The sequence below is a fragment of the Haemorhous mexicanus genome, chromosome 1 (genome assembly GCF_027477595.1).
Source record: "Haemorhous mexicanus isolate bHaeMex1 chromosome 1, bHaeMex1.pri, whole genome shotgun sequence".
In the NCBI taxonomy this organism is placed as follows: domain Eukaryota; kingdom Metazoa; phylum Chordata; class Aves; order Passeriformes; family Fringillidae; genus Haemorhous; species Haemorhous mexicanus.
Window position 1 is genome coordinate 153,696,036 of NC_082341.1, and position 27,169 is coordinate 153,723,204.

At 38.4% G+C, this 27,169-nt stretch overlaps 1 protein-coding gene across 6 annotated transcripts in view; it reads right to left on the minus strand.

Moving 5' to 3' along the window:
• Nucleotides 1-27,169, minus strand: part of TRAPPC9 (trafficking protein particle complex subunit 9) — a 444,261-nt gene that overhangs the window by 349,324 nt on the left and 67,768 nt on the right. For all 6 annotated transcript variants that reach the window (XR_009489416.1, XM_059867583.1, XM_059867590.1 and 3 more), the window contains 2 exons: nucleotides 24,666-24,818; nucleotides 14,906-15,030 (listed from right to left, as the gene is read on the minus strand). Coding sequence is in view for 5 of the 6 variants with exons in the window: in XM_059867583.1 (XP_059723566.1) it covers nucleotides 14,906-15,030; nucleotides 24,666-24,818 (278 nt within the window). In the remaining variant the exon portion in view is untranslated. The remainder of the gene's footprint in view (nucleotides 1-14,905; nucleotides 15,031-24,665; nucleotides 24,819-27,169) is intronic.

The window sequence follows — 27,169 nt, forward strand, 5'->3', positions numbered from 1 at the left end:
CTCAAATGCTTGACTTCAGCTTTCCCCTAAAGAAGCATCTTCAAAAGTAGCACATTTTCAAGCGTGTGTTAAACAGAAACAGCAGCAGTCAACTTTCCATTTTAAATGAACAAATTTGTAAACTTGTTTGGAAAGAAGTAAATTAAGAACTGACAAAAATGACAGCTGAAAGCAGTAGAACAGTCATGGTATTTTTTTTTCTAAATATAAATCAAGTAAGACTGAAATATCTTCAGTTTCATTTATAAAAACATGTTCTATTTTTCTTTTTTTATATCTACCTACTTGTGTACAATTTTAACTGGCTTTATTCAGTTTAAAATTGTTTTTCATACTGCTGAAGTTATAGTTCTCTTTTTTTAAATCTCCATGTTTATATACTATTTTAACAGCATTAATAGGTTTAAATTTTGTTTTATAATGCTGAATGAATTAATTTTATCTTGCAGTTTCCAAGTTACTTGTAGCTTATGCAGCTCAAAACCTGAGCCACAGATCAGAATACTAAAAGCACTGATAAATATATTTAATGAAAGTATACAATTTTTCAGGGAATACACGATGGAATTACATAGGAAAATAAAAGAAAGGCCACAACAAGGGAATGTGAAGGCTTCATCAAGCAGCCATCTCAGCTTAGTAACCAGGCAGCCTTCAGTAACATTCCTCAAAAATGAGCAGCTCCATATCCCTCTGCTCCAAACCTAAACATTTGTACTCACTCCAGTCTCTTTCCTGTGTGCTCACAAAGCCTTGCTGGCTTTGGGGTTTTCTTTCTGCAAACTCTGCTATTGAGTGTTTATACCACAGATCTTCAAACATTTCAGTAACTGAGGGGTATCACTACGTGTAGATTACATGGGCTTACAGGCTTAGCCTGGGTACTAAATAAATGGGGATATTTCAATTCTTTTATGTAATGGAATCTAAGAAAAATGATCTTTCTGAACACTTTTCCATATTATGCAGTCTGAATATTCCCAAACTGGTTTAGTGCATTATAGTCTTCAGGGTTTTTTTTTTAAATCTTAGAAATGTAGAAACTCATAAAGGCCTTAAAACTGGTAATTTCAGTCTTTTGCATTAATGGTATTCAAGACCCAACAGATCAAATACTTTCAATAGAAACATAAATGTGTCTGCTGAAGAAGATCTCTCTTCACTGTTATTTCTGGAGTTTTCCCCACCATTTCGTGGTACAAACCTCCAACACACACACACAAAGTATGCATTTAAAATACACACTCCAATATGTGGATATGAAAATAAATTACATTCCACAGAATATGAATCCACAAATGAAACATTTGTATGTATTTCTAACACAGGTTTACCATTCACAGTACAATCCACCTTGTGGATATTTAAATAATAGGAGGGAATCATATTTGCACCATGTCTAAATTTCATTCTTGAAATATTAAATTTGTATCAGGAATTCCTGCTTAGATTACACTTCAATTTCCTAACCTAAATAATGTCCAGTTCCATGTAGGCAACAATACTTCTCAATTTCCAACAGTCATTTTTCTAGTCTCTCTTCAAAATCAATCACAAGTTGGTGGTAGGACAGGCAAACTCCAGGTTATAAAGCACAGGGAATTTAAGTATCCTGTAAGATTTTATTTTTTCAAATATAATGAACTCTCAGTCATGCATAGCCTATAAGCAAAAAGATAAGTTAATTTAGACATGCATTCTCTAGCAGTCACTAATTACTTAACACAGCTTTATCTTAAACCATATATTATTGGAAAATAAAAATCTATTTAAAATTAAACTCTGTGAGGAAATGTGGGGAAATTTCATTTGGTGGCATATTAAATAAAAGACTTAACTTTCAATCAGATTTCTTTAAAAAAGGTTCAGATTTTAGTACAAAAAAAAAAAAAGAAGGAAAAGGAAAAAAAGAAACCACCAGAAGTTGCTGGGATGCTGTGATAATTTAAGCTGAATTTTATCCAAATATCACACAAGTTTGGGTAGGACATAAGGATTAACACGTTCAACACTTGCCAAGACTGCCACAACACTGAAATGTCCTTTTGAATTAATTTCAGAACAGGTGCATCCCTACATTTCCAAGAAGGATTCCAGCAAGATCCAGCTTGGAGAGGTCCCGTGACAGGGATGGGGATGGGGACACTGCTGACATTTTCACATTGCAGCCACAGCAGTCATGCAGAACTACAGAAGTTTCAGAGCCTTAACTCCTTCTTTTAACTCCCCACGTGAAAAAGGAAAGGAAAAGTGAAAACCTTCTCAGGAGGAAGCAAGGGAAGCGATGCAATCAAAAGGGGAAACATTGACAATTCCCTTCTGTTTATCTGCAGCTAAATTATTCTGTTTATATTACTGCTTAAAACCTCTAGCTGCAGAAAAAAAAATCTTAATTCCTTCTAGGAGGTCACAGATTTGTTTTCACTCTGTGCCCTGAATATTTATTAAAGATGCAGGGTAGCAATTTGTAATAAATTATATGATCATAAACTGATAGAAAGACCTGGAGAAGTGATACTGGCAGGCAATTAGGGAAATTCCTGAGACAGGAGGGAAAAGAACCATCAGCAGCAGCAATCACAAATATTTTAAAGAACTTGGACATTATCATAGAATGTAAAGGAAAAGGCAAGGAATACTCAGATTTCAGATTTTTCTGGTTATTTTCCTTGCAGTCATATTTATTCCCACTGATTGCTACTGAGCTAAAGCAAGGATAGGCACACAGGAAAACAGAACCTGAACTGAATACAAAGAGGAGATGAAAAGCATCATCCTGATACTGTTAGTTCACAAAAAAGGTGTATCTTTGCCTCATCACAGACAAAGCATTACTCAAATTGGGAGCTGAATATGCCCTGGAGTCAAATATGGAGAAAAACCTCAGCTATTGCTAAATTTGTGTGACAATAACCAAAAAAAACTTTCTTATTCTTCCTGTCTCATCAATTTTGGTCACTATGTCTCTTACTAAAAAGTATTTAGATATAAACAAATGTATTACAGAAAAAGTGACATACAGACATTCATCATCACTTCACATTAAAATTAATTTAAAAGTAGGCTTGACTCAATCAATCTTTCTTTTAATCTAGAATTCCCTAGAAAAAGCTCAGAACCTGGTGGTTAGGTTAAAAATTGAAATATTGAAATTCCACATTTGATCTTCTCCATCATTTCAGAGCAGCCACTCCAGATCTGCACCTACTCCCCAAGTATTAAGTGCTGCAGAGGAACTCTAAACCTGTAGTGTCTGGTTTTCTTTAATTGCTTTCAAATCAAACAGAGCCTGAACAAAACCCACAGACAAACCTGCAAGGAAATGCACTGCACTACACAGAGCATGACACAGAAAACACTGTTTCAAACCTGCTGCTATTCTTTAAGATTTTCCCAATTCATAAAACAGCAGGAAAAAGTAAACCAGAGAGCTGGTGATGCAGAGAGAGAAGTATGGAAAATTTCAGTTTATCCTGGGTGAAGAGCTAAAATTCAAGGCTTATTTTTAAGGGTTGGAAAAATAAAATGCCCACCACAACTCCAAACAGGTAACCAGGCAAATTTAAAGAACACATCTTTAAAACATAGGAATAAATGATCAAAATAATCTGTACCTTCCTTCAAAGGAATGCAGCAAGTGGGGGGGAAAAAGAGGGGGAAATAAAAGGTGTCAGTGAAGTTTAGAAACTGTGCTGTGATGCAGAACTCCAGGCAGCTCCAGAGCCAGTCCTGCCTATTTCTTTAGATTAGTCCAAGGCCAACTCCTTGGCCTGGCTGACACAATTTTAATGAAGAGTTTCACTGTTCTGCAGATTTTAACCATTTGAACACAAAGTATCAACAGCTCCTCACTTCGTTTGCTGCATTCTGAATTTTTCAACTCATTCCAAAAAAAAAAAAAGCTTTCTTGTCTTAGAGACCAAGTTTACAAAGGACATTTTCCATTGTTTTCCTAATCCTGGAACCTGCAGGTTTTGGTGTCCAAAAGCAAATTCCACTTCTAGAAAATTCAGACTCTGCTGGGAAAGCACAGGGAGCAGTGGCCAACCAGTTTCCTCTCTTTCCTGAAATACACAGAAAGACTTTCTAACCCTTCTGAAGGCAATTAAACCTTCAGTCACTGAGACAACTGCACAAAGTTTTTACTTTTTACTTCTTTTTAGCAGGGACATGAGCCAGATAAGAATCATAGAACCATCAATCCAAGATCATGAAGTCCAACCTTTCAACAAATATCACCATGTCCACTAAACAGCACCACAAAATGCCACATCCAATTGCTTTTTGAACACTTCCAGGGATGGTGACTTCCCCAACTCCCTGGGCAGCCCCTTCCAGTGCTTAACAACTCTTTCAGTGAATAAATTTTTCCTAATACACAATGTAAGTGTTTTGAAATAAGGAGATTTTGCTGGTCTGAGGAAGGAAGGTAAAAATTAAGATGCAAATGAAAATGTACCAGAGTCAGAATCACAGACTTCTATCCCCATTTGGTGTTCTACATATTCTTAAAAAGTATGATGGTCATAGTTTGATTTTTTTTTTTTTTCTGAGTAAGATGCAAGCCTGTGAGCTGAACAAATAAGGCAAAGAGAGCATGAGCTGAGCCTTACAGACTTTCACACATTAGGATGGTACAAGGTACTCAACAGATGGCGAGATTCCTGAAAAACACAGCCAGGATTTTGTACATGGCAAAGCAACAGTGAGTAGAAAATACTATGAGAGATGAGAAGAGACAAAAAACAAAAACCAAAATAAAAAAGGCAGAAAAGCTTCAAAGAGCTCATTAAATCATATTAACAAAAGGCATTTCTAGACAAAGGTAGAAACATGTCAGTGTTCCAGAGGAGGAAAATCAATGACACAGACTTTGCTGTTCTGATGTTCTTTGTGCATGGGAAACACTCTGCAGGTGTCAGAACTGATCTGGGCCCTCTCTCCTGTCTCTGGACAGCACCAGTAGGAGTTATGGGCAATCAGAGCTGTTTGAGAGTCCTGCTCTCAGGTTGTCCTTCTGGTATTATTTTCCATGCATTCCTCACTGGAGCAAGCTGGATATTATGAGAATGGACATTAGAGAAACATTAATGAATTTTGTCCAAAATGCAGAATGTGTTTTTTTCCTCAAAGCAAAATTATTAAGTTGATTAAGTTAACCTGAATTCCTCCTGCCCTTCTCTTCCAGCCAGTATTCCCTAAATATTTGTTCCTGGAATATAAAGACCCCTATTTATACTTTCCTGTTCTTGAAAGATTCAACACACAGATCTAGGAGAGCCTGGTGTGATGATCACACAGCTCAGGAACACTTAGCCTGGCACTGCAGAGTGCAGAAAACATCTTGTTTTGCACACAGTTATGTCACAAATTCTGATTTTCAGGGGGAAACAAGGTCCCCTGTATAGAGTAAATAAAGAGAGAATGTCCACAGGCTCATTGTGTTGCATTTTCCATCAGGGACTTCTCAAAGCAAGTGGCTTTCACAAAGGAGGTGAGGTGAGCAGAGCTGCCACTACACAAACATCTGAGGATTGGATTCTTTGGGTTTTGTGGGAGTATTTTACTCCACAGAAATCAAAGTTACTATTCAAAGTTATTAGTAAAATACAGGGTTATAACTGCTCAGATCTGGGGACAGCTTTTACTTTTCCACAACTCACCTCCCTTAATTTGAACATCACTCCCCAGAATATTCACTGAAGTGGTATAGAACGTGATAATAAAATGATTTATACTTTTATTAATTTTTCAGTTAAAAATCTAATGATCACCCACAATTTTAACTCTATTCCATCCAGACTTGTAGATCATAACCCACACTTGGATACCAAGTACAAAGAACAGTTACAATTCAAACTATTTTATTTCTTTTGTGGTAGAACATTTGCCATGGTGAAGTTATGCATTATAGTTGCACGACAGTACCACCACAAAGGAAACCTTAAAGGTCGGTTTCAAAACTGATACATTCCAAAAAAAAAAAGTTCATTATAATTCATAAAACTTTCAAACTTTACAGAAACACAGCTTCAAGAGCAAAACCAGCACTTTGGGGACAATCATCACAGAGCTGTATAATAGTGAAGGAAAAGCAGTGTCCTCCTTCCTTCGGAATTTGACATTTCTGTCATACACAAAAGTTCTGAATAAAATTCTAAAAATAATTGGTGCCACATTATCTCATTTACAACAAGTAGAGAAGAAAGATACCTAGGGCAGAAGGCCCTTTATTTGCTTTAAAATCCAGTGGTGGAAATTGAAGGTAAGACGAATTAGAGCTAACAGTAAAATGCACTTTTAAAAGGCTATTTCACCATTACAGGAACTCCTGTAAGGATGGAGAAAGTTTTCTGCCACTGAAATATTTCCATAAAATTGGCTAACTTCCAAAAATGCCTGCTTCAGCGCAGAGTTCTTGGCTTGATGCTGAAACCTCAGAGGTAAATGTATCAGGATCAGATTAGATGGATAATCAGTAGAAAGTTTTCCACCAAGGCTACAAGAACAGATTCCCAGCATCTGGATAACATTCCAGTTTTTTTATAATTCAGATCATTTGCTCTCTGTTTGTAGCTATTCCCCTCATTATCCTAGCTTGGAGCACCTATAGTCTACAGGTGATTACCAAGAAAGCAGGTAAACTCAGGGAGAGGATTTGGACTGCCAACATCACTGCACTGACCAACAAGAGGTAGAAAAACAAACAATAACGTGGAAGAATTAAAACAAAAAGACACAGACAGCTGCCCACAGGGAACAAGCACTGTGCAAGGGGCAAAATCCAGAAATGGCTTTCGGTAAAGGATCAAGGTTCTAGGCAAAGAAATCCTAATGTTGAATTCCTCCAGCAGTGAAGAATGCCGGATTTCAGGTAATTTTTTCATATTCTTAAGAAATAAGATTACATCACCTGTTTCTCACCCTCTTCATGGGATGGAGCATTTGGTGCTTATTTTGACAATATTCCCATCTCTACATCTTGTGTGATCTTGGGAAAGTCGTTTATTCCTTGTTCTGGACTCTCAGCTGCTGCATCAAATGGCAGCAACAGCAATATTTGTTTATGACTTGCATTTAATAGTAATAAATATATTACTTGCATTTGCACAGTGTCTAACCAAAAATGAGTAGAAATTACTCAATAAAGTCACTGAAATGGACTGCTCACGTTGCTGGGCATTTGATACAAAGATATAACCTAGCTGAAAGTAAACTTGATAAAATTTAGACACATTAGTTACTGCCATGAAGCAATCTAGAAGCCTCCTTGCTACAGAGATTTACTTTATTACAAAATGTGTATTTTAATTGCTTCTTGTCATTTGTCTTTTTCTCTTCTCAGACCTACTTCAGCTAAACCAATAATGTTTTAAGAGCCCCAGGTTTAAAATTAGCAAGTCATTCTGAGTTCTCCACTCTTACCAATCTGCAAAGTGTGATGTATTATGCTCAACGTATTTAATAAGTACAGACAGCTGAAGCACATCCAAGTCACTTAACAGTAATATTTATACTAATTTATCATCAAACTACACACCTCTAAGTGGTGCAGCAAATACTCCACACAAAAACAACATGCACCAGTTTAAAGGATAAATTTCCCAACGTAATATTCATAGTACTTTTGATCTTCTGCTACCAGAGAACATGCTTTTTATTCCATTTAAACACAAGAACATTAGGAATTTAATTTACTCTAAGATTACACCTACAGAAAATCAGGTCTAATGAATCATAGAGAAACATCTAAGAAATGACACTCTATTTGATCAACACCCTCAAATTCCTACACTTTTCCCTCTTCACATAACATTTTTTTCATCACCTGCTTTTCCCTCTCTCACATCATCAGTCACTGCAATTCACAGCAAGATCAGCAATTTAATGACAACACAGAGAAACCAATTTCATAAAATGACCAACAAAATATGAGCTGGATCTGTTTTATCTAACACAATATTAAAAGCTGCATTTATTTCAGTCTCAGGGCGTTTCCCTCTTTGTCTTACAAAGAATTTCCTCTCCTCTACTCTTGATAGTTTTAGATAATTTTCATTGCTTGAAAATTTCAGCACTTTGAAGTCAATCTTGTCCTACTCCCCCTAACAAAGAGTCAGCCTCTGACTGATCAATGATAAATTTAGCACATCATCATCATTAGTACTAAATTAAAAAGCTTGAAACACACTTGTAAATAAATTGAAATTCTGTTAGCAATCCCTCTTGCAGACCATCTTACAAAAAACTTGCAATCTATCACATTTAAAACTTGGTTTACCCATAAACAGCAAATGTGGAGCTTGCTGGGATGATTCTCCAGTCACCTTCCTCAGTGAAACAAAGTTGGTAAAGCAGATTCTGAGGAGCCCTTTCAAAAATGCTTTGGCATCAATTACAGCCATCACAGTCTGCACTTCCCACTTCTTCTGAGCAAAACTGCCACACCTGACCTACCCTTCTGGAGTCCCCACAGTGATAAATTACTAAACTTCATTCTCTTTCACATACTCCTGGGAAAGGCAGCTATTAAAAATGCCACTTCTAGCTAAACAAAACATTCACAGTCCAAAGATTCTACTTTCTTTTATCAAGATGCTCTTTATCTCCTTGGTCAGCTGCCCAAAAATCAGAACAAAACTCCAAGCCTTACTATGATCTGACTCTATGATTGAGGAACTGAAAATATTTTTTAAAAGAGGTATTTGAAATATTAATAAATTGAACTTGTCCGCAGATTTATTTATTTATTCTCAAATGGAGAGAAAAAACTGGCACAGTGTTTATCCCAGTCTGCAGTACAGCTATTCTTCATTACTTGTCAATGCACTGAGTTTTGTGGGTAAAAGACCACAGAAAATTTTTAAATCAATAACATTTATGGAATTTCAAAAACGTTCCATCAAACATTTGGAAAGAAAACATTATCATATGCAAGATGAGCAGTATTTAAGTAAAAAGGCAGCACGAGGCTGAAACCAACTTCAGCAGCAAATGTCTGGATCTACAACACAAGTACTGTAAATGTACACAGGTAAGAAAAAAGTAAATAAGGCACCTGAAATAAAGAGTGGTCTGTGATCCAAACCCTGCCTGACCTCCCTCATCTGTTCTCATTAGAAGAGGAAAACTGAACATGCAAGAACTTGCAAGTGCAAAATTAATGTGTAAAGCCCCAAAGGGATTCTGGATTTGTGACACCCGACCGTGGAGCACACAGCAGGTCACGTTCTGAGAGCTCCAGGCTGCAGGGGCTCTCTGACCTCTGGAAGAACATTTTGAAGAAATTTATCATCTAATGCAAGAGCATTCACACAAACATCTCAGTTTCTCATTATTCTTAAAATTTCTTATAGAGCTGACTGGACTTTCACCACCGTGCTCCAGATGTTTGTTCCAAGCCTCCCTCCCGCCACTTCAAGTTTCCAGCTCAGCAGGTCTTCACATGAGCCCATCTTTATTATTTCTCCATTATTCTAACCCAGCCACCTTCCCCTCCTTTTCTCCCCTCACTTTCTATTCAGGCAACACCCTCTTACAAAAGCCAACCTCAGTATTGAGATTTTTTTCCTGACTTATCACAATGTCATTATGGATGTCACCACCTCCAGCTGGTCCCATAAGCTCTGTTTATTGTGTTGGTGTCAACTTTCATTTCTCTTTGTCCATCTTTAGACAAGAAAGGGATGAAGTGTGGTTTATACAGGAGATTGCACCTGCAGCTACTCCTGATGAGAGATTTGTTTGGGTATAAGCAGGGTATCATCACTTGTTTTCTGAGTGACAATGAAGAAAGTCCAAAGAAAAAGTGCTTTTGACAGGCAGACAGTGAATCCATACAATTTTTTTCCTACTAGTACTTTATAAAATTTTTAATCCTCCTTTCATGTCAAATAAAATGGGCAAAATAGCAAGTTCTAAACCATATTGCATTGAGATTGTAGATGCTACTGTGCTAATATTGAATGTACAATACAGGACAAGCTGGATGAATTGAATTTATCCAAATCCAAGGGGCAGTAGGGTTTTTTCCATCCCTGGCTCTAGGGAATAGATTAAGTCAAGTATTTTCTAAGTGTTCTGAATTACAGTCCTCTCTAGGGCACAGCAGACTGTTCCTTTCTTAAGAGACCAATTCACAGAAGAATAGAGGAAGAGGAGTGGAGAGCAGAAATTGTGTGGAATACTCAGCTATTTATAGAACTCCAGGGAAGATAAGCAATGCTGAACTGGGCAGGGAAGGAAGGCTAAAAGCATTTAGACCCAGACTGCTCAAAAATTGCCAGCTTTCATCCAGATCCAGATCATAATCAAATTTTGCCAGACAGGTACCAACTGCCAAAAACCCATTTCTCCCTTGTTTTTGCAGAATGACTCTATTTTTATAATCCACTTTATCTCAAAGAAAACTGCAAATCTTGGCCAGGAAGGCAATAAAAAACACCTTTCTGACCTGGCAAAGGTTGATGTGGCTCACAGCTCCAATCTGAGCAGGCTTCAGGAGATGTGAGTGGCCTTCTGGCACTCACATCACAAATTGTCAATTATAAAAATAAGGTATGTATTCTTTTGATAAAAATCAGATTTGGACGAGAAAGAGCTTTGTTTATTTTTTTTAATATCTTCTACAATCCTGAAAGTTATTAGGGTAAAAAGAGATAAAAACATAAAACCTGACATGTTTAATACTGAGGGAGAACTCAAGGCCACAGAATTTATAAGCATAGTAATGAATTCCAAAACAGGACAGTGTAGAAGTACAACATCTAAACTGGACTATATATTTGTGCCTAAGATTTCATTCCTATATTCACATTTCTTCAATGAAAAGGAATCTTAATTTCAGTTGTGTTCTATAGACTCAACATCTACTCTAAATTCAGCAGCACCCAAAATTATTTAAAAATAATTTAAAAAAAAAATACCACTTGTTCTATTTAAGGGCTTAAACTTAGAATAGATATAAGGTTTATGAATAAAAGGAGTTAGAACTTAAAGTATCAACAATATAAAGTTTATCCCTATTAGCAGCACACTTTCAAATAGAAGAGTAAAGCCTGAGAATTGAATAGAAAAAATCCAATTAAGGCCTGCATCTCATCTTAATACACTGCTGAGTAAATCACAAAAGATACATTAAAGACAGTGTGTTAAATTAAATTAGCTCTACATACTGTATTTTAACACTTCCTACCATTTACTGAGAGTGCAGGAACAGAGCACTTTTATGAGAGTACTTAAACCCCTCCAGCTTCTGCAGCTGAATCTCCAGAATTACAGCTCACATTCAGGATGCAGAGGGAAATTCTCCTGAACAAACAAGTCTCAAAACAAATAAAGAAGTCAGCCAAATCCCTTATAAATTATAAACAGCCCTGTCTGCCAAACAACTGGCCAGTAAGCACTGGGAATGTTTAACAGCTTAAACCAAGGTTTTAAAAAACTCACAATATGCTTTCAAAGTTTTCATCACCCAGCTGAAAGAGTTCTCCATTTCAACTCTTCATTTGGGTTGGACTGATCTCTAAAGCTCAAGTCCATATGGAATGAGGACTGAAGTGCCAGTTTGTTTCTTCCATCTGACAAGAACTAGACTACACCACATAATCTCAGTTTCCAAGCATGAAAAGCAGTGCAGAATTCCCCAGGTTCAACCTGCACTGTGTTTGCTGAGAGATTATGGCATCTGGTTACATTTCTCACTGCAGCTTTTGCATGAAGATATAGAATAGTTGAATATCTGAACACACTGCAGTGTTACTCAAAAAGTGAGAGATTCAGCCTCTAACCTGACATTCACACACCACAGCAATGGTGAAAGGCTGAGTTAGCCCAAGCAGAGTAATTCATCCTTTCATGCAGATGCACCCTGGAACAACCAAGGACTTTAGACAAGGCTCAGCACAAGAACCCAGCACTGAACAGCAGAAAACAGTATCTGAACATAATATTACAGCCTGAGATTCTGTTCAGCTTGAGGGTATAAGCAAGCTTTATGATGAGGTCATAAAGCAATTTTTACACTGAATTTATGAGCTCATTGTAACAGTCATTTCCAGAAGCCAGTGATTGGTTTATTAGGAGACAGCCTACAGCAAAATTGGAAACAGAGATTGCAGAGGAGCTCGACTACAATATCCAAGACTGAAGCACAAAATCTGTAAGGCAAACAAGTAGGGAGGGAAGGTTTAAGCATGAGGCTTATAAATATCTGAACAAGGATATTTCAGAATCAGCAACATGAGAAGCATTGATTTACACTCACTTTCATTTGCAGAAATTCACTTTTATTTGAAGAGGAGCTTATGCACAGCATGCAGGATTGAAAAATAACCACTACCCCTGAATATTCACACCAGACACCTATTGTTAAATCATGAATAAGTGACAGCAGAGTGTTTTCACCAGGCATACAAATTGTTTAAGATCCATCTTGCTTCTTAACTTAAAAACTCCCACTTGCTTCTTACATTAGTCCTTGTCAAGCCACTCTAATTGGCACAACAATAAACCAAATGGAACCCAGAGCTCATCCCAAACTGCACTGTGAGGGACAAACAGCCAACAACCCAGAACAACCCAGATCTGTTCTGCTGCCACAGGGAGAAACTCAAGGATCTTTTAAAGAAGTTCTAGGGAACTCAAAAAGGTTCATAAATATCAAACATTTTGAGACTCAGCATCAAAGGGAACCTTGGATCCTCTCTCATGTGCAGATCCCAGCTTGTTTCATTTCAGACAGCAATGCCTGAGCAAAAGCATTTGACAATGAACATAATTCATGTACTCAAAGACACCCAGTCTAAACCAGAGAGACTCAAATGCAGAATTGCAGCAAATTCCTCAAAACTCAGCAAAGAAAACTGGAGCACAGCACATTCTAATGATATCTATAAATTCTTAATTCTTAATTGACTGGATTATTTATAGTAACTCCCTGTATCTATGGTTTGGAATTGATCTGGCTTTCATTTTAAGCTATTGGTGGTTCCTATGCTGCTTCCTACTGAAGAGCAGTGTTAAAACAGAAGTCACAAGCAGAAATCCACATTATCACAGAATGACTGCCTAAAGAGGCAAATCCATCTCCTCAGCTATAACAGGTAATTTTTTCTGGTCATTTACCCACTACCAACTATGTCTGTCCATGTACATGGAGACTTAATTATGTGAATAGCCCAGTGAATCAAAAAACATTTCTAACATAGTTCTAAATAGTTTTGAGCTCCATAGGCATTTTTAATCCAAGCAGATCCAATTACTGGTTTATAGTAGTTTAACTGGGACAAACTCCAGGCATGCTACAGGTGCTGTACAGCAGTGATGCTCATCAGGCTCAGGACAGAGACATTTACTCAGCAAAGAATTTTTAATGCTGTTGGAATGTGTATTCTCTACTCAACATAGTTTTGATCATCTGAATGGTTCTTCCATTACAAAATACCAATTAAATCAAAATTCATTCTATAAACCTGACAACAGGATGGAGCATGTGCCTCCCCACCACAGTTTTGCTACACATACTAAAAACCAAGTTTCTGCTTGCACCCCTTCAATATCCTTCTAATACTATCACATGGATCACTGGGAACCTGCAACTTCTTGGTTGCCAGGACAACTGACTGACAAGCACAAAGTGCACCAAAATGCTTTTTTCTTTGTGCACTTGGTGCAAAGTTCTGCATTTCTAGATTTTTTAGTCCTATCTTGAAGTAACCCTCCCATTGCCACTGTGACTGAGAAGTGTCTGTAGGTCAGACATTCTACACAAAGCTCTGAACTTAAAAATTAATGCTGGACATTTTGTTCACTTCAATAGCAAATTATTTCCTCAATCATGCTCATTTATATTTACAAACAATTTGGAAACACCTTACTATGTCATAAAAAACAAAGGCTTTAGTAATTTTGCTAAGACCTTTCCTATGCTGCAGAATCAATTGATGATGAATTAGCAGCGCTAATGATCCAAAAGAAAAACAAATTAACAGCTTCACCTGTTTATTGCTCAGATAGAACTGTAAATATTCTCACTGTGAAAGAAGCAAATTCACAGGCAAAGCAAGTCACTGAGAAAAGCAGAGCCTGGGTTTGCTTCTCAGCCAAACACACGTGAAGCCAAATTTTGCCACGTACAACACTCACTCCAATTCCTGACAGGTTGAGCTGATGCAGAACATGGATCTGTGCAGGGAATGTTTCAAATACTGAACACAACACAACATTCACCAAAGCTGGGAGGAGACCAGTGAAGTGCTGCAGTCCATTATTTACAATCTTTCTTACTTTCATCTCAAACTATATCTCCTTCAAATCCGGCCATTATGAAGCTAAATTTATTTCATGCTCTAAACAACAACTTTACACCTTCAACAGGTAAGATCTGCCACAGAAAAGCAAAGAGCAGTTTAGGCCAGGGCAGACTCTTGGTAGGCACAGTGCAGCTTCCACCTACACAACTCTTCTTCCACCTACACAACTCTTCTTCCACCCTGCTACTTTTATTTACTTTTCCTTTGACTCTCTCAACTATTCTGTTTTATTACTTGTATGAACATCACTAAAAAAAACTCACTGCAAGAAAGCCAAGAATTCACAGAGAAGCACCTTCCTACAGAGTAAATAGCTTGAGAAAGCACCATGAGGTGAGCTGACAGCTCCCCCAGCACACCACAGGGACAGCCAGCTCTGCAATTTCCACTCTTAGCCTGATCTTTCTTCACCTTTTTTTGTTTGTTGGCTCTAATATAACAATCCAAACACAGAACATCAAGCTGTGCTAAAGGAAACCAAAGGGAAATATTTATGAGACAAGGAAATCTTTGTTTTTTAATCACACAACAAACCATAGCACAGTACAAGTAAAAAACCACAGGTTTTACTTATTTGGGTGTCCTTCCCCTACCTTGACGTGACTGAAATCACCAGCTTTGCTGCTTTCTTGGGGATTAAGAGGTTTGGTTTCCACTCGTGGTTTGACAACCTGCCTGAAAGGACTGGAGAGTGGGAGTCCACTGACACTGATTCCATCTGGAAAACAGAACAAAGAGAATTACTTTTGCTTGTCTCATGCTATGTTTTGTTCCAATTAATTAATATCTTATTATCAAAGGGAGAGAAAAGACACAAAAAGTGATATTAACCTTTTCCACAAAAAGACAAAACAAAAGACAAAGATTATTTGGCTGTTTCTCCCAGGACACCAAAAATTATCAAACTTGAACACACCAAAAACTCAGTGAATATCACAGGGAAGGATGGAAACTGCATTTGAAATACCACAACAGAGATGTCAGAGTTAATAATATAAAATTAGTTTTAAAATTAGTTCACAGTATTAAAATAAAAAATCAAAGTTTGTGGTTTTCCATGGCAGTGGGATCCTCTCAGCTCCTTAGGATCCTTAAATTAATTTCTAGTACAAGGATTTCTTTTTAAAGTATGTATTGTGGAAAATGACAGAAAATAGAGATGTCATGTCTTGTACATCTACTAATGCAAAAATAGATAAAATAGTTCTCATTTATAAAGGAGGCAGAATGGAAACTTAAGGTTTCCATTGTAAGAGTCAACAAAAAAGCTTAAAAATACCCTAAGAGGAATGTCCCCAGTTTGGTGCTTACTCCCAGTCTGGATACTGGCCCAGACAAGATGACAAAGATGCAACACAACAACTTAACAGCTTCTGTTACTGCCAGCAAGGTGTAACCTGAAGGTAAATAAATGCACTGCAGCACATTTGGGGTGCTCAACCCAAAAACTCTAAGCACAAATTTAAAATGTTTGAAAATTACTGCTGAATCAAAAGAATTAGAAGAACAAGAGAATTAAAATAAGGAAGCTTTAACAAACAGTAAAACTAGATTCACTATTTGTTATTATTTAGATTTATATCCAAAGAGGAGAAAGACTTTGTTCCTTGATGCTGTGCAGAGCAACTGCAATCCACAAACACCAACTAAATACAAGCAAAATCTCATGTACAGCAGCAGAGACACACAGCTGAACACACAGGAAACAACAAATTGTGAGACAAAATCCAAACAAATGTCCTAAATTGCTCCTATGAAATCCAGACATGTTGAGGATACATTCCTCACAAGAAGAAACCATAAGAACAAGATGGAATGTGAAAGGGGCTTTGCTTCATTCACCTTCACAGGTATCCAAAGGAGAAAACAAAGGGAGTATTCCCATATTCCCTTCCTTGCAATTTCCTTCCCTAAGTAATTCTAAAATGCACCTTAGCACTGAATTAATATTCTGTTCTATCAGTTCCTGGGGGAGAGCAGGACAGGAGGTGAGAGCACCCTGCCCAGGCAATGCAGCAGGACCATGGACAAGACAAAACACAGAAATAAATACAGAACTACATTTGATCACAGGCTTTGAAAGCTGCTCTTTCAAAATGAAAATTAGAAGTTTTAATTGAGGAAAAATATTCTTCTCCAACTGATGAATGATTTGTACTAGTTCTATATTTAGAACAAAAACTGACATTGAATGGTGCATAAAATTGCAAATTAACACGTGAAAAGAACCAAGTATGAAAACCTGCATGGCATTAGTCACATTTTCCACTTTTTATATGGAATAAGCTTTATTTCTTTGAGAGAAGAATAGATAATACCTAAAACAACATCACAGAGATACAGCTAATGCCCTTCTTAATTACTTTATCCTTTAAAATCCCATTTTATTTTTAATTTCTATGGGGGGGGAGAAAAGACAACAGTTTAAATATTTACTCTGGAAAGAAGACATTTTTAACTCTCTATCTGAAAAAGGTTTTCTAGCAAAGGAGATATCAGGATGAAAGGGAAGTCCAAGGTAACTGGTAGTGGTTGAACTTTCTGTCTCCAGTCTGTGGCATTCTCACAGAGCCAGTGCCAGGGCACTTTGTGGTGCTGCAAATGACTCAGCCCTTCTCAGCCTGGACTGCTCAAGGCAACTTCTCTGCCAGAGGACAAAAAAAAAATAATTTTCTACCACAAACAACAATTTTTGTACATTATTTAGTTTCTTCTGATCTTTGATCAGGCAGCAATGGGGAAAAAGACCTTGACCAGCTCCCCTGCAGTACATTAAATAGTCAGAATGGGGGAGGGAAATCCTGTTAAAAACCCTGCTAGGCTACAGAACTGAATGGTGGCAGGAGAAAACACTGAGCACCAATGAAGCAGTTCTCCAGAAGTTTTACATTATTGATACTTATATTTTTTGAGATTTCATACATTTTATTTTCCTCTCATGAAGTTTTGAGAGATGAAGATGCTAAATCCTCCATAGTTTTCTTTTGTCACTCCCTACTGTCAAACATCCTGAGCAGCCTTATACTATATAAAAAGTATAATTATCTTTCTACTTTGTCCAGAAATTTTCCTAATTTCAACAATCCACACTGACTATTTCCATGGTAACAGCATATGACCAACACTTTTCCCATGGTAACTGCAAAAACACAGCTTGCCTTTCCAACATCCCAGTCACTGCTGTCACAACAGAGCAAAATCTCTTACCAGCATTTCCTCTCTGCTATCAAATGTTAAGTAAATTGTCAATTTAACTTCATTAGCCACTTTCCCAGCACTCTGCACAGAAGAATCCCACAAAATTTCTTACTTGAATGAGGGAAGTGCATTCAGGGAGTTAACCCCTGGATCTACAATGCAGTAACTGAGCACAGAAGGAAGAGGTGGCATGGGACAGCTCCTGGTCTGTGTCACACTGTGCTGTGCAAGGACCACGGGTCTGACCCAGGGGACAGAAATGGATCCACTTTTCAACAGGTACATCACAGCTGTGGAGGTCCCAAACTCCACAGCAAGGAAACACTTTAAAACTGTTCCAGTGACACCAAAGAGCTTGGGATTGTGAGGCAGTGACCAGTGTTCCAATGTCACACAAAACAGAAACTGTGGAAGGTTTTAGGCTGAATTGCTGCTTCTTTCCAGGAGAATTCCATACGATCCAAGAGCAGTGCAGACCTGCTTCCTGCAGCTTCCTCAACAGCAGCACAGGGACCCTGAGAGGGGCAGGAGGAGGAGGAATCCCAGAATCATTCAGGTCAGAAAAGGCCTCAGAGATCATCAAGTCCAGCCTGTGACCAGACATCACCATGTCAACCACGCCAGAGCCCAAGTGCCACTTCCAGTCTTTCCTGAAACACCCCCAGGGATGGAGGCTCCACCACCACCCTAGGCAGCCCATCCCAGGGAGGGCAAGAGGAGCAGCTGGCCTGGAGCAGGATCCCCTCCTGCAGCCCAGGGATGTTTCTGGGGGGATTCTGCCCCTCTGCTCTGCTCTGGGGCTCCCAGCACTGAAAGGATCTGGAGCTGCTGGACCAATTCCAAAGGAGGCATCGAAGATGCTCAAAGGGCTGGGATGCCTCTGCTCTGGAGACAGGCTGGGAGAGCTGGAGCTGTGCAGCCTGGAGAAGAGAAGGCTCCAGAGAAAACTCAGAGCCCCTTCCAGGGCCTAAAAGGGATCCAAGAGAGCTGGAGAGGGACTTTTTGCAAGGCCATGGAATGATAAGACAAGGTGGGGGTGGCATCAAACTGCCAAGGAGAAATTCTTTATCCAGAGCATGATGAGGCCCTGGCACAGGTTGCCCAGAGAATTTGTGGATGCCCCATCCCTGGAAGTGTTCAAAGCCAGGTTGGACAGGGCTTGGAACAACCTGGGATAGTGGAAGGTGTCCCTGCCCATGGCAGGGAGGTGGAATGAGATGATCTTGAAGGTCCCTTCCAATCCAAACCATTCTATGATGCTATGTCACAGAATCATAGAGTTTTTGGAAGCTCCACAGCTTGATCATAGCATATGAAAACTAAAAGCCACCTCAACCCATTTGTTTATTTTGTCAATTCTTGCCTGATTGAACTTTCAAAACAAAAACCTCTTGGTAGGCAACATCCCATAAGAACACTGTAACAGCTTTGAAGTACTTTAAACATGCAGAAAAAGAGAAAAAAAAAAAAACTTGAGACAGGAGACAGAGTCTGCTTGCTGAACTTGAATGCCTTTTCTTTTTTTTTCCCCCCCTAGAAAAAGAGAACTGTATTCTCATGATGTGTGCAGAATTCTAGAAACTTGCTGTGTGCAGCAACAAAGAGCAGAATAACACCAGAACACACAGAGTCTGAGGCAATATAATCCACCCTTCACACCTCAGGTGGGCACTGAGATGCAGCTCCTTCCCTCTGTCAGAAATGTGCTCAGGACCATCACAGGAGGGAGCCCAGGCAGCAGCACTCCAGGCAAGGTTCCTGGGAATGCAGCAGCTCTCTGGCTCCCAGGAGCTGGGCACAGCCAACTTGAACCAGACTTGAGCTCTTTCTTGAAACCCCATTACCTTTGAAGACAGTAATTAACAATAACAAATGCACTGCAAGCAAGGATTTATGTCCTGAGGTTGTTGAACTGAACTAAAATTGGAAGATAAATTTTCAATAAGGGTGATTGCAATGAAAGAGAACAAATGAAGTGTAAAGAATTTCATAATAAACACCAGAGATTATGTATGCAGATTACATGAGATGCTAAAATAAAGTGCCTCAGCAAAGGAACAGCATAACAGGATGGCAGGTTTATTGGCCTGTATGTGCCAATAATCAATTGATTGTTATTTGCCTCATGTCTGTCTTAGTTATTTACATTGTAAAGATCTGGGGTCTGAAACACCAGCTCTCTGTGTATTTGAGTAGTGGCTGGAGAACTGTGGCACTTAGATACTGTTAAAAAATCCCAGCCTGTATTAGTCAAATCATGAGACAAGATGATTTATTTGGTTTAAAGTGCAGTGGGAAGAGAGGAGGGCACCTTATGTTCCATAAGTACTAAAGCTGGAATTCAGGAGAATTTTGTAGTTTTTAAAAGAATTAAGAATATTTTTTAAAGTTACATACTGATGAATTTATGGAGGACCCAGAAGCATCTGTATTTTAAAAAACAGAGCAAAAGGGAACAAAACCTCATTTACTCATTTCAACAGTACAACCAAACTGACATCTTCAAACTGCAGAGACCAAAAAAAAAAAAAAACTTCTTAGAAATGAAGTCACTTCAAAAGAATACTCAGAATAATTAAATGGAATAAAGGCTACTAAGCAGAGTAACATAGAAATGATAATACTGCAACATCTCTGAGGACCCATCACCATCATCAATGATACCATTATCCTGATAGAGTCCTCCAGGCTACTTAGTTTCTTGGAAGAACTGTCAAGAGAACATTTAAATTCCAAACCAGGTATCATTCCAACAAAAAAAAAAAAAAAAAAAAAAAAAGCAGCTTTGTCTGTACACTATGTAAGTGCAGGGACATTTTAAAGTAGATAAAATCTGACCATTAAAGCAGAAAAACAACAAATGGAATATGAAAAATACACTGGTCTTGCATACCAATGTTAAAAAATATTCAAGATTAGTGCTCCTAGAGATATGCTATTATTGCTCTGCAACGTTTTTCCCCCTGGAGCGATGCCTTCAGTTTTAACTTTCATATTTCCAGATTCTGCACTGCATTAGTTTATAACTGTGAACTTCAGATAAAGTGTGAGCAAGTTCTCCTCACAGCTCAGTCACACAGAACAATCCTTTTCCAGCCCCAGAACCAAGGACACCGTGGCAGCTTCAGGCCCAAAAAGTGCAAACAACAGAGAACTGAGGAGAGCAAACTGGGAGGGTGAGACTTCATAACCTGAAGCTGTAACTGGACAATGAACCCCAATATGTAAAAGGACCAAAACTTATTAAAGTGTGAAAACTCATGACTCAGGGTCCATCTTGGGTGGAGCCAGGGCCAGGCTCTTGCACTGCCCAAGGTGAGTCCTTTGAAGGCCTTTTGAATAAATCCCTGCTTTATTCCTTTAACACTGCCTAGCCTCTGTTCTGGGCAGCCTCTCCAGGCATCAAGAGGAGGGAAGGAGAGACTTAAGGCACAGATTTGCTTCTCCCTCAATGTGTAATTAATTAGTTCCTTTGATGAGTTTATGAATTTAAATATTCTCACACTTGTCTTTAGGTTCCCTATACAGGGAATAAATGAACATTAATATCCTACATAATGAAGTACTCATTGCAAATTAATTCATTAACTTTGCAAAACTCTGTCCCCATGTAACAGGAGCTTTGTTAAAGCCTCAAACGAGTCACTGTGTACAATACAGTCCAGGAAGAGCAGCTATTGTTCTCAACCCCTTTTTAGTGTCAGGGAAATGCTGATTTCAGAAACTGCACTATAATAGCTGGAAAGGGGAATTCATTATGCTCATAATATGAATATCCTGATGACCTTTTTAATCACCTTAACAGGTGACAGAGATCTCACTGCTTCAGCTGCTTGCACCTGGCTGTACCAAGCAGACCAAGGGATTCCCCCTGCCTCACCCAGTGTAGCAACCTCAGAATCAAATTAAATGCCTGTGCTGACCTTCTCAGCCAGAGGAGGAACCCTGAACAATCCAGCTGAGGGACAAGAGATCCAAAATTTCACTAAGATTCATAGCAAATCTGGATCTCCCTGCATGGATCTCCCAAATCTTGGTCAACTGGCTTTAAGACATGGAATCACAGAATTGCTAAAGTTGGAAAAAACCTTGAAGGTCATCCTTGTTCAACTCTCAGCCCAGCACCACCATCATGTTCACCACTAGACCATGTCCCCAGGTGCCACATCCACACATTTTTTGGAACATTTTCAGGGCTGGCGAGGCTGGTGAACAGGGCAACCTGTTCCAATGTTTTCCAACCATTTCAGTGAAGAAATGTTTCTTTACATCCAATCTAAACATCCCCTGCTGCAATCTGAGCCCCTTTCCTCTCATCTTGTCTTTTGTTACCTGGGAGAAAAGACCAATGCCCAATAAAATTCAGCTTAAATAAATGGGGGGAAAGAATCCCAAACTTATACATGCAGCAGAGGTTCTCAGGATATCATTTCTTTTGAGAAGCAAGATCATGGAGTTGTGGTTCACACATTCATAAATCTCCCAAACCAATGTTCAGTCAAAAAAGGAAATGATAAATTGTGCATTACCCCATGATTGTAAGCAAAGTAATATAAAACAAAATAAAGAGCACCATTAGGTCATCACATGAGCACAGATCAGCTTTCAAATAGTGTGTACAGCCTCCCTCAAACAGACAGAAATGAGAGTTCAAAAGGGACAAAGCTGACACTGGAACAGTTCCCATAAAAGGGACAACCAAGCTCTCAAAAGTTAGAAATCCCCAGTCTGCTGTGACAGTACCCTGGGAAAATGCATCAATTACTGCAAGAACCACATTTAGAAGATATCCTGTTACCTCTCATACAATTAAAAACCTGGGCACACAAGGCCACCAGTAAGTGCAAAGCTGCTAAAAAGTAATTTAGCTGTGACTCTCCTTGCCACAGCATGTTGTGAAGTGCTGACAGGAAGAATAAAGAATTTTAGGAAGGAGAAACCCACTAAGGATGAGTAAAAGTGCCTAGCACCAGAGAAGCACTGTTCAGCCCTGGTAGCTCCTAAGCTAGCAAGAGTTGGAGGCCTGGAGGAAAACAGAAGTAAGTGCACAATTTTTCCTGTATTGTCCCACTGGAATCTGCTCTTAGCCACTGTCACAGTCAGGATATTCCCTGGATGGTCACTGATCTGATCCTGTAAAGCCACTCATGGTTTTGCCTCCTTTAATCTGGAAAAACACCCAACATTTTTCTCTGTGAGGCAACACACCATCAACACACCTCAGCAATTCAGATTGATACCTTGGTTTACTTCCTAATTGGATAAATGTGTATCATCAAAACCATCAGTAATTTATCCATTCTGCACCATGTCTGATTACAAACTGTGCAAAAGGAAACAATTCCAGCAGCAAATGAAAAGACAAGGAAGTAAAAATTGCCTACTAAAGGCATTGCTTTTAAGAGACAAAAGTATTTTGATCATCATTGTAAATGTAGTTGGTCTTCAAAAGAAAAAGGTACCACAGTACCCTATGATTAAAAGTCATGTCATAGTTGATTTTTCTAGCTCTTTACTGTTCTTCCCATCAGGCTCTTTGGAAACATTAGCATTTGTAGAGTTAAAAGCAATACATAAAAAATAATATAGCAACTAAATTTTCAATATACTTAACATCCCTAATAACATTTTCAAAGGATAGAGAGTACACAGCACCCACAGATAGCAAAGTTCCAACAAAGCAGTGATGGATTCTACTCCTTTATCATCACTAAATGAGGATAGGTTGAATTGCTTCAGCTACACAACCTTTCAGAAGAGCAGGAGGTAGTAGTAGGGTAAAAATGGTGCTCAAAGATTTTGTTCATCTGTGGTCCCATAAGAGCTGGATGCAGGTAAACAGAGGCCAAAACCCAAATCCCAAATCCCACAAGTGTTCAGTGTCCACACCATGAAGTATGTTATCTTCCCCTCCTACAGAATACTTGGGGTTTATGTTATTTCATCAGAAAAGCTCCTAGACAAGTGCAGCTTCAGAGCTTTTTGGACACAGGGCAAATGAAGGGAATTTTCCATAGAGATGTGTGCATATATATCTATATGTACATATTTACTATGAAATCTCACTTGCTATCAAGGGGAATCTCTCAAAGTCTCAATTCCCTGGCACCTGTGTTTTCACAATGTCAGGGTGTGCTCTCCCTTCACCATCAGCATTTTCAACAAGCTCTAAACTGAACTGCAGTGTAGCAGCACTGTAGGGTTTGAACAGTAAAGTTTTAAAATATTTTTAAAGTATCTTTATATTTTACATTGGGGAGGTTTCAAAACCAAAATTTCAATCATTACTAACAACTACTATAATTTTTGTCTAAATGCATTTGCAAGGTAACTCACAGAAATCATTCCTATTCAACCTGAATAGGCTCTGCATGTCATTTTGTTGTATTCTTCTGTACTGAAAAATTACTTATAAAGGTAATGCAGACCTGCAAATGGATCCTGGGAAAAAGTCCAAATAAAAGAGAGTTTTTAATACAGGACTATCTTGTTTTATCAAGGTAATTTAATCAGGGCAAACATATCAGACAAAGGAAAAAATACAGAGTAGAGTATTTACTCCAGAAAGACTGTGTGTTTATTAGAAAAAGGAAATCCTTATTACAAGTATCTGGTACTTGTAATTCCAAATAATTCTAATAGAAGCAAACACTGCAGCTTCCTTTTATTCAAAATAAGTTTAAATATATGGCACTTTCTCTGCAGTACAAATACTAGGGGGATTCTGCCTTAAATTTCAACCTGTCACTTTAGGCAAAACTGCACTCAGCAATTATTCAGAATTCTGCAATCCTGGATAATTAAATAATCAACTCAATGCTATTTTTCTTTAAAGCCACTAAGGTTTGCGAATTATTTTTATTTACCTTCATAAGGTAAGGATACCTCAACACCACTGTCAAAAATATTTCAAAAGACAACAGGGCAAGGTCTCATGATGGGGAAGTGGGCCAGACTCTCATGCCCACAGGTGTCTCAAAAATTCACCCTTCAATCTGCAGAGCTCAGCCAAGGGGTGACTTTGCTTTACAAGACACAAATACTCAAACATGCAGCCACATCCCAAATCAGTTTAACACAAAGGGCACAGCAATTAGCAAAGTGTTTCCAGCAGCACATACAACCCTCTTAAGCAAGGAGAAATGAAAAACTCACCATCACTGAGATCCTGCAGAAGGTTTTCTTGGCAAGAAAAGTCCAGCTTCACTTTAATGTTTACAACAAATGTTGCAATCTTTCCAGGTTTTAGAGGAAACTGGCAGAGGGTGTCTTCTAGATTCCAACTCAAGAAATCTCCATACAGCTTCTCTGTATCAAAATAAGTAAATATTTCATAAGCATAAGCCCTGCATTAAGCAAGTTTCAGTTCTGAACTGCTATAGAGAGTACTAACCAATCTGTCACATCCTGTTTAATCTAAAATATTCAGAATTAATGTATTAAAATTAATGTAGCACTAGAAAGATAGAGAAGTTACTGGGTGCTGACATTGACCTGGAATCACACAGATCACAAAGCTCAAAATATGAATTTAAGTGAAGAAGATCACTACCAGGAAAAAAAAAAAAAAACCACTGCACAATAGGCAGCTTTAAACATAAACTTTAAATATAGCCTGCAGGGGTTCTAAATGTTCATGTAGTTTTGAATCCTACACAGTTCAGCTCAGGAGGTGTCACATGAATGCAGAGCACTTTTCATCAAAATAACCCAAACTTAATCAGCTGAAATTCTGAAACAGCTGTAACATCATTCTTCAGTTATTTACTGAGCAATAGAGAAGGCTAAGAAGAGTACTGGCTTTCATCCTTTTATAAAGTCCTCTCTTAAAGCTGAGAAGCAGCTTTTTATAAGACCCAGTCATTAAGGATGCCAGACAGGATCAGTCAGTGACAAAAGAAAATTTCTTTAATAAATTATGTGTCATTTGTCCACTTGATATAGGGGATCTGTAATTACTAAGCCCTCCCCCATAAGCCTGACATGCCAGAAAATTATACAAGGGGGGAAAAACCTCAGAATTTACTTTTCATCTACACTGGCTCTTCAGTTCTGGCCAGGGTCAACCCACCCCACCCATAGATCCATTCCTATATGCAAGACCAGACAATGCTAAATACTACAAGAAAGTCTATGGTGCAATAAATAAGCATGATGGTTTGGCTGGGAGAGCCCTAAAGATATAATTGTTGCTTTATTAAGCAATGCATGTTATCTCCAACAGAGATATCAGAGAATTCTTCTAAAAGCTCATTTTAACTCATTTTGAGCACAGCTTTGCATGACAGGGACCACTGAAAGTCACACAGTTCATCTCTGCATCCTCCCAGGCTACTTGGTAAGAACAAGGTAATTAAAATCTGCTGTGGTTTCAGAACCTTTCCAAAACCACCACCTAAGATGTGAGGGAACAGGGTGGACAGACTGCTTCAACCACTACAACCTGGAATAAAGGATCTTTCAAAAGCAGCAATCAGAATTCCAGATTATGTCCAAATCACATTGATTTGCACAGGAACCTTTGGTTTCCCTTTCTAGGAAAAGAAGAAGACAGAGAATATTTTTTCCATTAACTTCTACCTAAACAATAAAAGCTTTGCCTGAAAGATACTCTTCTCACATAGCACCAGATGTTGTCCTGTGTCTTACCCCATCAAACCAATAGTGCAGATTTCTTTTTTTAAAAAAATAAAGACAAGGCAAAAATAAAAAATCCTCCCAAAAATTATTTCCTTAATCTCACTCCCACCTCACCTAATGATTTAGCTGGAACCATATCACCATTCTGATCATTTTCTTCTACTTTCAAGAAAAAAGGTAAGTTAATAAGCATGCCACTCTCTATCCCCTTTTCCTGTTAAGTAAAAATCCAAAATGCTCAAGGAGTGCTTTCCCTCAGTGTAAACAAAGGACATATCCCAAGCAGTGGAGCACCAAACTCTTTCCAAAATGTGTTTTCATTAAGTAAGAGCTCTATTTGAAGACATTACAAGGGAAAAGACTTTTGAAGTGAGAACAGCCCTTGCAGATACTTTCTAATTAACACCAGTAATTACAACGTGAGATCTAAATGCTTGAGCTAAAAGCCAAGCTCTAGACGTGGAGAAACAGCTAATTTATATTTATCTGACACTTGGTTGTAGTTTAACAATGTTGACCTTGTTCAGTAATCAGTATTACAGTGAATTTTACTCTGGCTTCAGACCTCAGTTCAGTGAAGGCTGAACTGGGGCAAGCCTGCATTCAGCTCTTTCTCAAGCCCAAAATCTGTGTTTAGCAAACAAGTTACAAGCAACTGTTACCAGGACTTGCAAATAGCAACCTCTTTCATTTTACTGGGTGCTAAATCACTAAAATCCTGACAAATATCACATAAAAGCTTACCCAGAAAGTAACTTTGGGTCATCCTAGATCACTCTAACTTTTAACAGATTTTAAGGTCTGCCAAAGAAAAAGCCCACACTGAATTTTGCATGGAGAGAAGATAGAAAAGTCTTCTGACAACACAAGACCCTCAATTATTTCCAACCTTAAATCCCCTGTTAAATCTGGCTTTTTGCTATAGTTTATTGTATAAATTCAAAATAACTATCAGTTCTAATGCACAGGCATTGGCATTCATATATTTTAACTGCTCCCAGAGCTGGTGGATAGAAATG